Source organism: Sesamum indicum, linkage group LG13 (genome assembly GCF_026168435.1).
Source record: "Sesamum indicum cultivar Baizhima isolate 11 linkage group LG13, ASM2616843v1, whole genome shotgun sequence".
NCBI lineage: Eukaryota > Viridiplantae > Streptophyta > Magnoliopsida > Lamiales > Pedaliaceae > Sesamum > Sesamum indicum.
The window spans coordinates 10138645-10156320 of record NC_142669.1 but is presented as its reverse complement, the minus strand read 5'-3'; the positions used below and the strand labels follow the sequence as shown (position 1 = coordinate 10156320).

The following is a 17676-nucleotide window of genomic DNA, read 5'->3' as shown; positions in this document are numbered from 1 at the left end:
GTACATTTGATGTATGCATCAAAATATTTTAAAAATAAATAATTAAATATCATGTATCAATTCTTTTTGTTATATGAGTGAATTTTTTATAAAGGAAGGAAAATAATTATAATATTGGAATGTAGTACAGAAAAAAATATTTCAGAAAATGTGAAAGAAAATCTTAGGGTGGGTTAAGTAAATAATTCATTGAGAATTTTTGTTCACATAAATATTTTATAAAATTCTAAAAAGCATATAAATTATAATTTATAATTCAAAAAGACATTTTAGGTAGTTCATTACAAAAAATTGAATGAAATCTAACAAATAAGCTCGTTGTTACACGGACGTTAAATTAGATAGCATTTATAATTTTTCAAACAATAAAAATATATTTGTAGTTATTTGAAATCTCAAGGGAAGTGACTGTAATTTACCCTATTATTTAACAAAGATTCTAATTTGGATCGAGTTTGACCGAATATGCAAATGCAATGCACTTATCGTGTGATTATTCTACCAAAAAAAAAAATCAATCATTTATCATTTAACAAGTATAATACATTTACTCTATAATTAATCTGATTTGACTAAACTTAGGTTTGGCTAAAAAATTTCCATCGTTTAACATAGTTAATTTTACCACATCTAGGTTTGTTTTCAATTTTGATTTATCTATCATCATGTAAAACTCCAAAAAAATATGGACTAAAAGTTGGGTAAGATTTTTTTAAAATTAAGATAAACTACAACATGTTCTTCTGAAATTTGTCATAATTACAAATACCTTCTCATTGTTTGAAAAATTACAAAATATCCCCTTAAAATTATAAATAATACTCGAACAAATACCCCTTATAAAAACCCATTGTAGGGAATTATTTGTTAAGGTATTTGTAATTTCAAGAGAAAAATTGTAATTTTTCAAACAGCAAGAAAGTACTTATAATTATAGCAAACTTTAGGGAAGTCCGTTGTAATTTAACCTTAAAAGTGAAAAAACATAAATATGATAAGTTAGTAAAAGGGCAAGTTAAAATCGCATGAAAAAATTTACTACTCTTCATTTGTCGCATTTCCTCCTGGAGGGAGGGATGTACATAAGTGGTTGAGCAATCAGAGTTGCCTCTTCCCATAACTACTTGTGATGAAGAGGAACTGTACTGAGCTGCAACCCATAACCCACTGAATGCAATTTCACTTTTCATCCTCAGGTTCTAATGCATTTTTCTCTACATGTACACATATTTGCCTCGGCATTTCCGCATGCATCCCATCGGCCTCTGCACCACAAACTACATCAAGTTGGTCACCTGGTGGAACGTAAACCAGTTCCGCAGGCGAAACGTTTGACACTGGATACTGCAAAAAGCCACAATCTGATAATTCATTAAGGAAAACGACTGAGTTTTGCTTATCTATAGATTGCATGTTCTCTGTGTTCTCATAGCTTGTCTCTCTGACAAGATTTGCTTCTTCGACAAATGAGTTGTTATAATCTGATAGTAGTCGACATTCCTCTTCATCCAGTTTGGATGGCTGATTTGTCAAGATGTCGGAGTCTTTCTCCTTGTTAGATCCCACATTTGCTGGTTCACCATGTGTGTTTGGTGTTATGGTACTGGTTTCTTTGATAGAGGGATTAGAGTTGGGTGGTGGTGGATCTTGTTCATCAAGTGAGAGCTTAGGGGGATGATTTTGCGGAATCCCAATGATATTTCCTTCACAGCAATATTGTGGGTTCGTCAGGTAACCATCATGTATTCCTTCCTCGACATTGTTTTCTTGTACACGCAAGTAATCATCAGAAAGTTGTGCATGTTCTGTGGTTGGACCTCTTTCATAAGCTCCCATTTCTGTGGAATCCAAAGTCAAAATACCAAATGATTCTAATTCAACAAATGGATATTCTTTTTCTTTTCTTTGGTGGGGGGGGGGGGGGGATGTGATTTCTCGAGAAGTCAAATGGCCAAACATGGCAGCAGCTAAAATGCTCACCAAAATCAACAGAGAAAAGCTCACCACTTATTTCCTGCACGGTATGGTTTTCATACAATGGCTTCTTCAGCCATACTGCTCCAGGAAACACCATTAGGTTAATTTTACTAAGGCTTCGCTTCTCATCCTCTTCCAAGGGTTGGAAGCCAAACCCATCTGTCCATGTCTCCACTAAAGTGGGAATTGCTGATATAACGAGTTTCTCAACTTTCAAAGATTTTAGCATCTAAATCCACAATTGACAAGAATTAGTCAGCTAGTAGCAGTTGGGTCAAGAAATCAAAATCTAGAAAAATAAATGTTTTAGCATTTGAAATACATTCAAGGTCACCAAGTTTTAGTGTATAGAAAAAATTGGATTCTTTGCCCACGCACAGACACAAGCACAAGCAAATGCACACACAGACATGTCTATGGAGAATACTGTCATCGATTTGGAAAGTTCCTGTAACGGTTCGTTAACACATGCCGGATTACAAAAAACTATATCATGAGTAAGATGTCAGCAGTTGAAAAACTTGATTGATATCTTAATTTTTGTCTTGAAATACTAAGGACATATTATTATATACGGTTAAGTTACCTCTTCGATAGAATTGATAAGGCGGCGGCACATTCCCTGGCGACGGTTCTTGCTGCAAGTTGCAACTAGAGGCAACTCTGCAACTGTGACCCCATGGATTCTACATCAAGATAAAAAACCTTCTATTACAATAGGAATTGCCTGCATAGTCGCAGCAAAAAAACTAGAGTGCGCACATAACTAGGCAAGTGTAAAAGAAGACAGTTCTGAAGTACTATTTACAGGGTTGGCTCAGAGCATAATATTCATGGAAAACAAATACATGTCGAACTGATATTACATTTTAGAAGAGAAGAAAAATTGTCTATATTATTCTCCTCAAGGAAGACAAAATTCAATACAACGGAGGCGCCCTGACGATCAGAATTTCTCAAAAAGATCATCGTGCCTTGAAAGTCCAGTCCAGCGTTGCTTTCTCTACTGACATCCCGTATTGGAGATTCATGAATATAATGGTAATTAACACAGAAGTATGAGGTGCTTGCAACTTTTACTTGAAGTTAGCATCAGCAAATGTAATAAGAGGAGTTCATGGAGAGAAGGCAGCCAAAATGACAATAGCATATGGTCTTCAACCCTAAGAACTGGATTAGATGGTAGCACTTGTGTAAGCGTATCTAACCTTAGCAGCTGATTGACCATGTAAGTCAACACTGCTCTAGCTTCAGGGGAGGTTAAAGGGTTACAGGAATAGATTATCATTTCTGGAGGAATCCAAACAGAATGGGAAAAAAAAAAGAACATGAATACAGATGTTTTTGCCCATATAAATAATCATTCTTTCAGTTAAACAATTTGAAATCCTTCACAATGAATGAAGCGGCACCAACAACTATGTGATGTCAGATGGACACATGTCTGGAATTAAACTTTCAGGTAAAATAATGCCACAATTGAAGGATTGAGAGGTTTTACCTGATGGATGCTACAGACAGGACAACATCATCTTTCTCCAAAATCACAGTATAAAAGCCATTATAGTTCAGACGTGCAAATTGTGATCTGAAAGAAGGGGTCATAGTTTTCAGTTCAAAACTCCATTACTATTGTAAGTTCTGATGCACAAAATATTTTCTACAATGATTAGTCTCTTTAACAAATGAAAGAAAGGCAACAACACAGCAGAGTATCACAGACATAGCTCACTAGTTAAAAACCTACAGGTTTCTAACAGAACAAAAACCACAATTATGAAGGCATGTTGTACTGTATGCACAGATTAGGAGGTAGACCAAATAATGGCAGACCAATAGCTACATAACAAACGTAATAAAAATCATAAGCTATTTTCAACTCTTTAGCTCACATGTAACATAGTGAGCTTGCCCAAATGCCATTTATCTGCCCAGCACAAAGCAAAATTTCAATGGAAGACATTGCAGCATTGAAGCTGTAGAATCATTGATTCCTACTCCATTCACTGGCTGTCACTGGGTACTAATTCCATTACAAATTACAAGGCCCGCATATATTTGAGCAGTGGAATTGAGACAGGTAGGTGATTATAGAAAGACCCAATCAATTGATAGGATTTAGAGAAAAATGTTCACATCATGTGTAAGTTTGCTCATGCAAAAAAGCCAATGAGTCGGTGCGAATACAAGATATCAAAACTATGACGCATGGATAAGGGGAAAAAGATATGATAAGATACAGCATGGGATGTGTTAACTCTAAGAAATTATAGGACATGATTTGGGTTGAACACAACTATATATACGTGTGTGTATTATTAATATACATATTTATAATATATAACACAAAGTGACAAATATAATATTAGACCACCAATATCCTCGATTCAAGATTATTAATTACACTACTTTAGCTTTGCTTTTTTATAGCAAGACGTTATAATTTCTCAAATATAGTTAAAAAGTCAAAAATCGATTTATGCAACTAATATCAATAACACATATATATATATATACCTCATTTTATTAATTGCTTCAATTCATATTTTAACTGAAAATAAACAAATGAACTTTTTGCGGGGAAAAAAAAGAAGAAAAAAGGTCCAAAAAAGTTGAATAATTATTGATTTTCACTTCAACTCCAAAGTTTTTTGCATAATATGAAAAAGTACACCCTTGTATCCAAAACATATGCAGTACTCCTGATTCTTTGCTTCTACATCTTTTGGATACCCCAAAAATTTATTAGATACCCATCCATCCCACATCCTAGCTGTATCATTATCTAGGAACTATCTGATATTGCAGGGGACAATTTTAGGAGCATGCTTGCATCATATCCAATCATCAAAATATCTGAAGATCGCGATTTCATTGTTTTCTTCTTGTTTGGAAGGGAACTGAATACTAAGAACTAACATAAAAAATTTGACCAAAGCAAAAAGAAGAATCAACATATTCTTTTTTAGGCTCATTAATACTCCGTAGCTTTAACGCCCAGAGAAGAACCAGTCAACACAATTAGTCAAGGTTTCACAAATTTAGAATTTCAGTCAGATCGATGTCTTATAGATCCATATTAAGAAGTATGAATAGCCTAGGCAGGTGCATATAGTGGGAGAAAAGCAAACCAGGCTTTACATGATTGCAGAAGACAAGTTCATGCCCATTATAGTACTTACCCCCAGTTGTATATTACTTGAGGTATCATGTCTATGCCAGTTTTTATATCAACCATTGGAAGAAAACATTCCTCCATTATCGTGATCGCAACAGCTAATTTTGAGTTGCATTCTGCCCTCAAAGCAACAACACGAGGAGCAGAATGAACCTTCTGATCACCAGGAATGCACTGCAGAAGAGTCCAAGAGAAGCCATCTGAGAGAAGATTTTTCAATCCGATGCGAGACTGTAAACCTGCGTAAACCTGCATCGAGTGGCAAAAAATTACACAACACATTTCCCATGCATAAACTCTGAAGCAAAGTGGAGGGATAATTCTTTCTTCATAATGGAACTCCAAGCAAGATGCAGCCACAGAAATCAAGTTGACAACATATTCCTAAATTTACTATGGATGCAATTTTTTTTCACATAATAAAGTTTCTTAATTTGTAATTGTGATCACTTTAGACAAATACAGATTGGCTATTTTGACAACCACACAGAGCACGTATACAATGCACCCAAATCACATTTTATCTGCTGAATATCTAATGCAGCATTGCCACTGAGAATACAACCAATTTTTAACCTGAAAACAGAAGTTACAAAACGGTACATCTCTTACATCTATTCCTCATCAAAGAGAACCAAAAAACTACTAAACATGCAAAAATGTAAAAGAATATCTCGAACTTGCAGATGGTGCAGTACTGAAGAGATGTTGAAATAATCCACATCTTGGTTGGATATGAGCTGTGAGAACTACTGAACCAATTTAGCAAGAAAGCCCTGATCCTTTCTTCCCCTTTCTGGATTGGGTTTGGATTTGCCAACTTCTTTTGTGTGATATATAGTAACATATGAGCAATTTGATGAGGTGAAGCGGGAAATCTAAAACATAAAGCTGAATTAACAAAACGATTGGGATAAATTTCTGGAGAATTGGAGGGTTACAGTATTGTTTTTCCTTTCCCCGACCTAGGTTTACAAGCATTGAGCAATTATTGGACTGGTATTTAACAGGCGATAACTTATTTTAGCAACTAAAATAATTAATCATAAGGGTCAGGGCAAGATCACCTCTTTTAGTTCCAGATTTTCTAAGGGTGCTGTGTTTTCTACAATTGAAATGTACAATATAGGGGATTTTAAACTTTAGCTAGTTCCAAATGCATAGATAGATTACCAGGGCATATGAAAACAAACTCAGAATTATTGATAATGCAATTATATTGCGGACAAACTTTAACGCTTTGAAGATGGATAAAAGCACCAGCATAGAGGATAAAATTACACCAAAAATAATGTGCCAAGCATGAATTGACTGGTGTACAAAGTGACAGCACCCACTCTCAAAGAAAATATTGTAATCAGTAACATGATAAAGGTTGATTGTTGCAATCCTAGAGGCTCAGAGCTACCACAGAAGTATTAGCTGTGAGCTGTGACGCCACTTGATGGATCTGCTGACAATGCAATTGATTTTTGGATTTCATTAGTCCAAATTAACATGTATACATAACTTATGATGCTACTGTTCCTCTAAACAGTCAAAGAAATCAAGAATGGCCCACTCAGTCTTAGAATAGAGAAGAAAAAGGAAAAGGAAAAGCTACAAAGAAGCTATCTGTAACTTTTACAGGTAAGCTGAGTTGCTTTCGTGTTTTATGTTTGCTGCTCTTACATTGAGAAGCCAAAGAGTCAATTCACATTTGCAGTACATAATAGGTCTGGGCTTAAAATCAAACTATGATTAGAGGAAGCAAAATGTTTACCTTGTGACAGCTATCTTCACAAAACCAGGTATCGGAGGCGAACCAAACTTTCATACCCTTCTGGTGCATGCATGTTTCATGATCTGCTTGGAGGCAATAAGCAATTAGGTTCTCTGGATTAACAAGAAAACAAATAGAAAGAACCCCCAAAATTGAGGATTTATGCGCACATGCAAGAAGAGAATGAGAACACCAAACAAAAAGTGTGATAAGTAGTGTATTAAACACAATTTATTAAAGCAAATATTTTTCATAAATGTAGAAGGTAAACCAAATTTCTGTGATCAAAACCTACTGTCATCAAACTTCCTACATTTTAGTTGCAGAATAAGGAATAATCAGGGAGTTAAATTGATTAAGCTATGTAGGGTAATCCATAAAAAAAGAGTCATCCTAAAATTCAGAGGAAATTTACATTTATGCTCGCACTGAGAGCATTTCAGAGCCCCATGCAATTGTGAAGTTTCTTTATCATTGACTGCATCCCCGCAAATTTGGCAACGGCATTGTGGACAATACCAGTTTCCTTCAGGCAGTTCCTGAAGAAAAGCAAAACAATAAGTTATGTTTAAACCCATCTCCAACTATTTTGCACAAAAAAACCAGGAGAAGGTTAAGTGTCCTCTCTGTGGGGCAATTTCTAATTATAAAACCTAAAGCACAGTAAAAACTCTCAAGAGTGGCTACTTATAATGTGAAACAAAACCAGGAGAACAATAAGTGTCCCTTATCTGGTGCAATATCTAATTGTAAACCTAGAGGCCAGTAGAAACTCTCAAGAAATATTTGCTGCTTATAGTTTGAAGGACATATAAACAATTTAGTGCTGAGGCATGTCAGATTCCTTATATTACTTCTATTCTAAAGAAGGCAAACATTGAGACTCACCTGGAAGATCCAACTTTACCACAAATATCAGGGAACTAACTTTGTGATGTAAAATAGCATCCATGAACCCTTAAACCAAAAGATGGATCACTTACCTAGATCAGGGTTAAAACGGGCAAATGTGCCCAATACCTCAATGTTGGACCAATATGCAGAAGATGGAAATCCTTTGAAATCCATTTTCCTGAATCAGAATCTTTCATATCAAGTAGTGTGGATTTCATGATCCAAAACAGTGTAGATTTCATGAGTGTTTGAAGGATGGTTTTGGTTGGGACAAAAGAACTGTCTGGTGTCAAAGGAAGAGCTTCACACTTAGAAAATACAGAGCAGTTGGCTTAATAACGCACTCCATTTCAATGAGCTCTTCAAAAGTATACTACTATAAGCTTCAATTCAGAAAAATAACAAATAAAGCAGGTACAAACGCCATTCCAAAAATGATGCTCCTAACTAAAATTTCATCTCAGAATGCGTGGGCTAAATATATTAATATTTGCCATTCTTAGAATTAGAATGATCAAGAAACTAGAGAGTCACTCCAGAATCAGTGAACATCTTTATATCAAGAAACTTCCTGTAAAGAAACACTTCTATTACAGAACTGCTAATGGAGCTTCCAAAACATGAGGAGAATTCAAAGTTTTAGAGCTGCACAAATTACAAGCATCACCAAATTGACAACTTAACATTTTACATTCTTGTCGTTTTCTTCTGGAGAAGGGAGGAAAATCCTGTTGATATTACACTTCTCATTTCCTTTTCAATCAGAATGTTAAGGATGCAAGAGAAAAAACAAAGCAAGAGACACAAATAACTAACAGATATCACATATGAAGAAAAGGAAGTGCAACGTGTAAAAATTTGTCAAATGTTCAACATAGCGCGTGATAGAAATTATAATTCAAGAAAAGGAAAAAGTATAAAAGAGGGGGAAGTCAATACAATTTCCCCGTTGAGTAAATAAAACTTTCTAGATAATATGAGAACCAATAAATATTCCACTGCCTCTTGGGTTAGATTAAGTAACTAGTAAGAGGTCTCACAGTCTTTGCATCAACAAGTGAAGGAGAAATCAAATGCAAATCACCTCAACACGTCTCTCAGCAATGTCATGTTTTCAGATGAACCCCTCCCTCCAACTCAACTTTTATTCACACCAACCAGCATAAAAAAAACAACAGGTTAGACCAGGTTGCTTCCTCAACTATTTAATATCCTTGCGATCCTGTGGTCAGTCCACTATACTTTGCCCTGAATGTCAATTATGTAATTGTAGCATGGTCGCACATCAATGACATACAACCAAGTCTAAGGGAAAAACAGATTGGCCGTATTTATGACCAAATTAAAAAATGACTTAAGGGACAGTAGCCAACAAAAGAATAAAGGACATTCGGTCCTTCACGACTCGTGCTTGCCAGGAAACTAAAATTCCATGACTAGTCTAGGCCCAAGTAGACAATGTAACTAGAGTCAAACTTAATTAACGTATAGCGCAACCACAATGCGATGTATATTCATCTGAGTTCCAGGAAAAATTAATTGCAACTTTATACTCCTCAGTTCTGAAAGAAATATTATCACATTTTTAACTAATTGAAAGTAACATAAACATAAATAAAAACGTAGGATGCCAACAAAAACAGAAATAATGGGGAAGAAAACTGTTATATTAAGTCACTGATGAAAGCATAGCCGAACCTGTTCAAACAAGCATGTCTGATGAAATGCAGATGGACAGTTATCACAACATATCAATTCACCAACATCACCACAGCGTCCACAACTGTCATCATTTTGATCAATCTCATCAACTTGATCAGTTTGAGGGACTACTTTTCTTGCCTTGTATTCAGCTGACCATGCCTCAAGCTGGCATAAGGTGAATGGCTTACCAGACTCCATGAAAAGATTCACGCAAGGACGATTTGACCTGAAACCAGCATGATTCTTGAACTCAGAGATGGAAAGCACCTTGTTGCAGCACTTGCATAATATTCCATCCCTGGTAACTAAACCATCTTTTATCACAGCATCATCTTTTAGATTCCGGTACTGTATTACTTCATTTACAGAGACAACACCAGAGTGAATTAACCATGATAACACTGTTCTTGATCCAAAGGCAGACCACTTTCCTTCCATGATATGCTTTGCACCCTTCTTAAGGCTCCTTGGAAGCAACCTGCAGCTGCCTTTGGGATTCTTGCGTTTCCTCAGAGGTTTGGACTTGCGGGTAGACCATTTCTTGGTGGTTTTGCATGTTTTCGTCTTTATAATGGCAGAAATTAAGAGATCATCATCATTAAGGCCACATGACTTTGACTTCTTAGATCCACATCTAGCACTACTTATTTCACCTCTAAGGCAATTGGCTGTTTCACCAAAATGATTTCCAGCCAATCTCATTTCAGATATCTTTCGAGATTTTTTATGAGCCTTCCTAGTATAGCTAAAAAAACCACTTCCCTCATTTTTATCTCGGTCAAAACTTTGGGAACTTGTACTGCAATCTTGGTGGGGGAAAGCAGTCTCAACTCCTCCAAGCAACTGAGGTGCTCCAGAACTGATCGGAACATCAAACAGACGAACATCAATCTGATTAGTGCCACCATATTCCCAATCTTGCACAGAACTTGAATTAAGAAGGCTTCTTTCTGAGCTGGAGATTTTCTGATATTTCGCAGCAGACCCGGCATCTGATGGAAACACTGAACTTTTCTTTGCTTTTACTGCAATTCCTTCTTTCAGTAAGCGAATTGTCTTTTCAATGAAAACTACATTTGCAAAAGGATCCAGGAGGCACCACAAATGAGACATAGCAGAAGTAGAGTCTAAAAGATCCAGTTTATCTTCAATCTCTTTAATTGTACGAGATAAGTCAGTCCACAACTCAGTCATGTCAGCCCACTGCATACAGTCACTTGTCTGCACAAAGTAAGAGGCATCAGTCAACAAACTTTCACCACACATACACCAAGCCCTATGAAATTCACGAATTGGTCTTCCTCCTGGGGACTTATAAACATATTCCCCAATCCCATTATATTTACTGTTTCTTTTACGCCTTCCAATCACCCATCCAGCTGCTCGAAGTAAGCGATTGATGTGATACCGAAGAAGAGGGCGAGGATCATTTTTTATATCCTTTGGCATTGCTAGTTCATCTTCGTCCAGTTTCAGAAAGCAGGAATCCTTCCATTTAGGCTTAGCTGGTCGATGAGTTCCCAACTTGTTTGCAACAGAGACAGGTGGATCAATAACCATAAGCTTGCTTGCATAGCTCTCTTGAGAAACAGGAGAAGTAACAGCTTTATTTCCTACTTCCTTCTGGTCATTTTGATCTAAGCTAGATACTTTATTCTTAGAGCTATCCCTACCAATTTCACATACTTTGTCCAGAGAGACAAGTGGCTTTAGCTGATAGCTACTAGACGTAACGCCTTGGCCCGATGATTCAACTACACGATATGTTAAAAGGTGACAAGCAGAATCAGAATTTTCTTCACACATTCCAGAAATAACTCCTGATGGAGTTGACCCAATAAAGGCATCCCCTAAATCAGGTCTCGCAGATGGTATATCTCCAACTGATAATTTCACCTCATGGATGTTTTTCAATGATGATGTGCGGTCTATTTCTAATGGGTGCTTTACCGCAACATCCTCTTTTGCATAATCATCTTCACTTGTTAATGATGACTTGCCACTGTTTGAGCAAAGAGACATGTCTGTTTGCTTAATATAGTCACAATCCACAATAGTAGCTTTGGGAACAATACATCCTTTCTTTCTACTACCCTCACTTCCGAAGAAAATCTCGGCAAAAATTCTTTGCTCATCCAGAGATCCCTCGAAACCATCATCATGCAAATCCTCAAATTCTCTGGTAAATAGCATTGGCGGGGGCTCAACCATTATATCGTCTCTCAATTTTACCTTCAAGAGGTAAATGCTTGGGATAACGAACTGCTACTTTTCAGCAAACCAATTTTACATCTTCACCTTGCCAGATAAATGTTAAGTTTTTTTTTTTCTATGTCGAACACAATTCTAATAACCCCACTGAAAAAGTTTCCTTCGCTACACCACTGGGTGAACAGCATCCAGATTAAGACCTCTTTAAACTAAGGACATACTCCAATCTTATTAATAGATCATCACCTATAGTAAAATGCAAGAAGAAAACTTCAGGGACAACAAATATGAGAATGTTTTTCATAATTTCTAAGAAATAAGGACATGCAAAAAGTCAACAGCATTACAGCAAACTCCTGGTATAGAACAGGATTATTTACAACTTATGAAGTGGAATATTTCGCTCGAAAAAGGCCAAATGAGAGGCAAAAAAATTTGAAGAAGAAATAAACAGATGACATGCAGCAGCCTTTACTTGCGACCGCACAAGCTCAAGAAGCATAAACCAAGATATAGCAATCCAATTTCAAGAGGGCAATGTAAAATGAGATAACATACACTCTGGAACTTCTCAAGCTAAACTGATTTCCTTCTACATAGAGTTAATGCTTTTGCATACATCAGCAAATTATGCATTCAATAAACATAAAAAAAAGGAAAAAAAATGAAACAGAAACCCATCTAATATACCAAAACCCATTCCTCATTACACACAAGAAAACCCCAAAACTCAGTAAACCCCACCTCACAATCTCCCACATTTCCAAATCAAAACCCAGAAACGAAACAAGAAAAACAAAAAAGTGGATCTCCAGACCAAAACCCCAGCTCAAAGAACCAGGCTCACGGAAGAAACACGGAAAACAGAACAAGACAGCCACACCAGCTCAAAGAAACCATAAATTTCACCTCTACATTTGCATCTGCGGAAATTAAAATTAGGGTTCATCCGAATCTCAACCAGAGTCAAGAGAATGCGATAATCCACAGAAACCCGCAGAGAAGAAAAACGGGCCCAGCTTCGTGACCTCCCACACACTTTCACACACGCAACGTGTGTGAGGGGAGAACAATCAGGATTAGAAAGAAGCAAAAAGGGGTTTGGGATGGCCGAAATAGTGCTCCAAATCACCACAACAGTTGTCAAGCATCAACCAAACCGAGCTGCCTCACTCACTCTAACCTCTTTTGTCTTTTTTCTTTCTATTAATAACTAATAACAAAAACAAAAAAAGTAGTATGATTTCAAGTGTTCTTTCACTCCCTCCCTTTGCTTCTTTCCTTAAATTTCCATGTAATATTTTCATCCCAATAATGAAACCCCATCTTCTTTTATGATTTTACTATTTTTATTGCTTCCACCACTATGTGTTAAAACATTATCTTATTTAAAAGTTTAAAAAAAATTATTTTTTTTAAAAAAATATTTTATATTTAATATTTTAACATGATCCGTAAAAATTTTATTTTTTCTTTTATAAATTAGTCAGTACCCTGTGCTAAAGTACGAGAAAACTGTATTACAAAAAAGACGAGTAAATAAAAGGTTAAATTTCAAGAAGCTTTTTTGAGATTTCATATAATTACAAATATATTTGAAAAATTACTAATACGCCTCTAATTTTAACTGTCTTCTAACAACTAGTCTAATCTATTAGTCTCTGTTATACTTTATTTATTTTATATGGTGAACTAATCAAATATCATTGCAGACTATCAATTATAATTTTATTTATTTTTAAAAAATCTTGAATTTTTTAGGGACTAAGTGGATAATTTTTATTTATATAACTTTTAAAATTTTTCCATCCAGGGTTTTACAAATTTTTTTAATTTGAAAAATAAAAAAAATACAACAAAGTTAACAATTACAGATATTTATCCGAAAATTACATAATTTCATCAACCATCAGGAAAAATTAGTCATTTTTCAAGCAACAATGGGATATTTATAAATATACCAAATCTCGTAGTAGTTATTTGTAATTTACCATAAATAAAACTATGAATCGTTTCATTTAAAGTTTAAAGTATAAAAATAAATAATTTATAAATCATCTAATTTAAATTTAAAGTAATTAATAAGTACAAAAACATAAAAGTATATTGAATACAAAAACAAATTCCCATTATTTTTCTAACTAAATCTATCTTGAAAAAAAATGAGTAAATATTTTGGATACAGGTAATCAATGATACCCTGATACAAATTTAAATAAAAAAATAAATTTTAAGCAGTATTAGGTATCAAAATAAGATTTAACTTATATTACTAACTAAATTCTCAAAAACAAAAAATGGCAATTCTTTTGGATAAAAATAGAAAATCTTGCACTTTATATAAAATTTAAATAAAAATAAAAGCAATTTATTATATTGACAAAATAAAATTTAAAAAAGCCATCTAAATATGCTAAGATATAACGCTTACTCCAATAACTTTTATGTCCTTTATATTTCTTTTTTATTATATATAGATAGGTAACAGTGAGATTCGAATCCAAAACCTCATATTTGATCCGATTTTGTTAAACGATAATTTTATTTAAAATTTAAATCTTTAAAAAGAAGAATAATTTAATATTTAATATTTTAATTGGTCATTTTTATGAACCATAATATTTATTTGCATTAATTATGAAACTTAATTTGTGTGACAGGAAATTAATTAAAATTTAATACCTTGAGAATATATTAATATGGAGAAGAATATGACTAATTGAATTTTTGTTACAAATTCTATTTCATTTAGTATGTAAAAATACAGAACCAAGTGTATAAGTATTTTTATTTAATAAAATAAATATTATAAATTTTTTATATACATAACGTATATATATATTAAATAAATTAAAATTTTGATAAGAAGCGACAACAAACTTCAGTCACGTAGATTGCTTATAAAAATATATACAAGATATCTCTTAACACAACTTTCATATCATTAAGAAAAAAACACAAAATAAAAGTGCATAACTTTTAAATAAAAATAATAGTTTCTTTTTATTCAACTAACATAAATTGTCATATGTTCTTGTTGTCGAAATAACAATTACAGTTCAAAAAATAAAAACGAACTTCAAGCGGAGACGCGGATATTTTATTTTCTTTAAGGAGATTCTAGCCTACTGCAGCAAAATATTATTACTGGTCCAATAGTATTATTACTCTTGAGTTGTTCCATCCAGGATACAACAGCCCGATAAAATCGTATGATTGTCTCACTCTGAACAATTAGTAGAGTTCAGAACTTCTAAAAAAATAACACCTTCTTGCAACTAATAACTCCATTTTATAGAATAGTTGTATGTAGTATATGCGTATACGTGTGTATCAAACAGAAGAATGATGCCCTTTTTATAGGTGTAGAAATTATCCACTATTTTAATGTGAATAGTGGACAATTATGTAATGAGTTACAAGAGATAGTGGGAATAAATCGCTGGTAATGTGTATGAATATGGTTTAACAGTGGGATAATGGTGTTGAAGAAGAAAATTTACAGATACGATAGCCGTAATCATCCACAAACACCACTAACCCAGCCCTCATAATATAAAATAAACACCTCACAAGAATGTATTGGGCAAATTATCTGACCCATAAATAGAAAGTAAGCATTCAGTCTTTTGGCATGTAATTTTTTTATATTTTTAATTATTTTATTGATCTCCCCCCCTTCCCCCCCCGCCTCTTCTCAACTTTCACGTCACTCTCTCTTCTCTTATTCTTTTTCTGATCATTTTTGTTTAGTAAAGATAAATTTCATAAATATAAGTAATGCGCAACAGTAAAATCTTGCCAAGTAATTTTCTTCTGATAATTTCTCGTAACTTTCTTTTATTGTCTCAATATTTTTTATCAATTAATATATATTTTATAATAACAATTATTATTATTTAAATTTTAAAATCAATTGTGCACGTAGGTTTGAACGTACCACGTATACAAGTACAGACTAAGACCTGTAAGGTCCACATTTTGAGGCCATGCGTAACGTTTTATCTATTAATGTTGTTTGTTGTAGGTATTGAATTGTTGTCACATGATTTTTTTTTTTTTTCTCTACTTTTGTCTTTTGTTTGATGCGATGATTTTATTCATTTATGCAAATATTATGTATGACCATTTTTTTTCCTATATTATGAATATTAGGGTAAATTATATTGAGTGTCAAATACACTTTGCTTTTTAAATTATTTTTTATATAATATTTACTTTTGAAATTAACAAATATAACACTTACCTTTATATATCATATATACAGTTCAAAGATTTTCCTTTTTTTTTTAACAGTTTTACATTTTAAGTTTGATTAAAATATTCTTAATTGAAAAATATTTTTTAATTATAATAAAGTGAAATATAATCAGTAAGTTAAACAGTTTGAATTTTATATTAAAAGTTAAGTAATGAATGAATAGAATAAGCCAAAAAAAACAACCTTTATGCAATTGTTTTTTATAAATTTGATAATAAAATTAAGTTGTTAATTATTTATTTTCTAGATAAAAATGAGTAAATGCATAATAGTTTTTCTAACATGTTTTGTTTAACAGATACAATAAATATATCTAATCTTTTTTTCTAAAATAATGTTCGACTTTTAGTTAAGCATATATATTGTCAATTTCTTTTCAAAAGCATATATAACTGTCAGTTATATTATATTTGTTGTGTATCCATTATATATATTAATTTATTACTCCACTTTTGATTCTAATTAATTAAAAAATAATTTGACAATGATTTAATGCAAAAATACCAAAATATATTGAGAATAATATAATTATTCAAGATATGAGGGGTATTTTTATTCAACTAAGAAGGTAAATATTACGTTTATTAGTTTAAGAAGGTAAAGGTCACATAAAAAATAATCAAAGCGGGCAAAGTGTATTCTACCCATTATATTGACATACTCTAAGCTTATGTCGACACCATCCGTCTTGACATAATGAAAGTCACACCCTCCTAACGAGTGTCAATGTAATATTTTTTAGGGGTTGTTGGTGTAAGCTTTGATTTTGAATATGGAGCATAATTATGATTATAATTACAACTATAACTATAAGAAATAAGGAATGTAGTGTAATTACAATTATAATCTCAAAGAATATAACTATAATACGACGTGTTTGGATATTTCAACGTAACCTCATAAAATGTTAATATAACTTATCCTAAGTATTAATAAAGATTTGTACAAATTTACATGATCATTCGACATCTCACTTCACCAAGAAAAAATGGAATAAACTAACTTTAGTGAAAGTGACTCTTATTTGTTTTTGGCGAAAATGTTATCAATTGCGTAATAAAAATATAACTGATTATAATTAAAATGATGTGTAAAATACCATATAAGAAAATGAAACATAAGGATTATAATTGACTTGATATCACTTTTTGGAAAATAGTGAAATATATTTAAAAATACATTTTTAGAAAAACTCTCAAAGAATCAAATTAAAAAGTATTTCACGAGATAATATGAAATAGAAAGAAGAGACTCAGAGACACGCATGTTCTTAGAAGTATTTTTCAAATAAAAAATTATAAACAGTCCTTTACCAACATTCACAACTTATTAGTAAAAATATAAATATTAAATTGTTTTTCAAATAACCCATACTCTAATTTTTATTTTCAAACAACCCTAACTTTTACTTCTACTTAACTACAAAAATTCTGACAATTTATTCACACCACAGGGGCAGAAATTATCGCAAGTACACCTCAAGTGCCTCCATGCGTAAGTACAGTCGCATTAATAGGAAATTAAGAAAAGATCTTCAGAAGTTCATTGGCAGAGTGCACATCTGCAGGTTTCTCACCTACAAATGAACTTTCTCCTTGATGAAAGTTTTGAGTATTCCTTCCTGCATAAATCCTCTCTAATAAGCTAAATACCAAAATTTCCTAGTCAATACACAAGACAAGCAACCAC

At 33.2% G+C, this 17676-nt stretch overlaps 1 protein-coding gene across 2 annotated transcripts; it reads right to left on the bottom strand.

Annotated features, from left to right (window-relative positions):
• Nucleotides 1–1015: 1015 nt before the first annotated feature.
• ROS4 (Acyl-CoA N-acyltransferase with RING/FYVE/PHD-type zinc finger protein) lies at nt 1016–12974 on the bottom strand. Of its 2 annotated transcripts, none has more exons than XM_011099931.3 (9): nt 12636–12974; nt 9510–11972; nt 7333–7456; nt 6918–7000; nt 5160–5404; nt 3479–3565; nt 2564–2663; nt 1981–2206; nt 1016–1838 (listed from the first exon to the last, which is right to left on the bottom strand). In XM_011099931.3, the coding sequence occupies exons 2-9, from the start codon at nt 11724–11726 to the stop codon at nt 1180–1182; spliced, it is 3741 nt and encodes a 1246-aa protein (XP_011098233.1). In that variant the 5' UTR covers nt 11727–11972; nt 12636–12974; the 3' UTR covers nt 1016–1179. The 2 variants fall into 2 exon arrangements, with proteins under 2 accessions (XP_011098233.1, XP_011098234.1); XM_011099932.3 differs by having other exon boundaries at nt 2005–2206; nt 12636–12971.
• Nucleotides 12975–17676: the final 4702 nt, after the last annotated feature.

Excerpts from the sequence above, each read along its gene's own strand:
- ROS4 (XM_011099931.3), bottom strand. The coding sequence starts at position 11,726 with ATGGTTGAGCCCCCGCCAATGCTATTTACCAGAGAATTTGAGGATTTG. Across the intron at positions 5,405-6,917 it reads GTGAAGATAGCTGTCACAAG|GTTTACGCAGGTTTACAGTC; the intron begins GTAAACATTTTG and ends CACTCGATGCAG. Across the intron at positions 2,207-2,563 it reads TTATCAATTCTATCGAAGAG|ATGCTAAAATCTTTGAAAGT; the intron begins GTAACTTAACCG and ends TTGTGGATTTAG.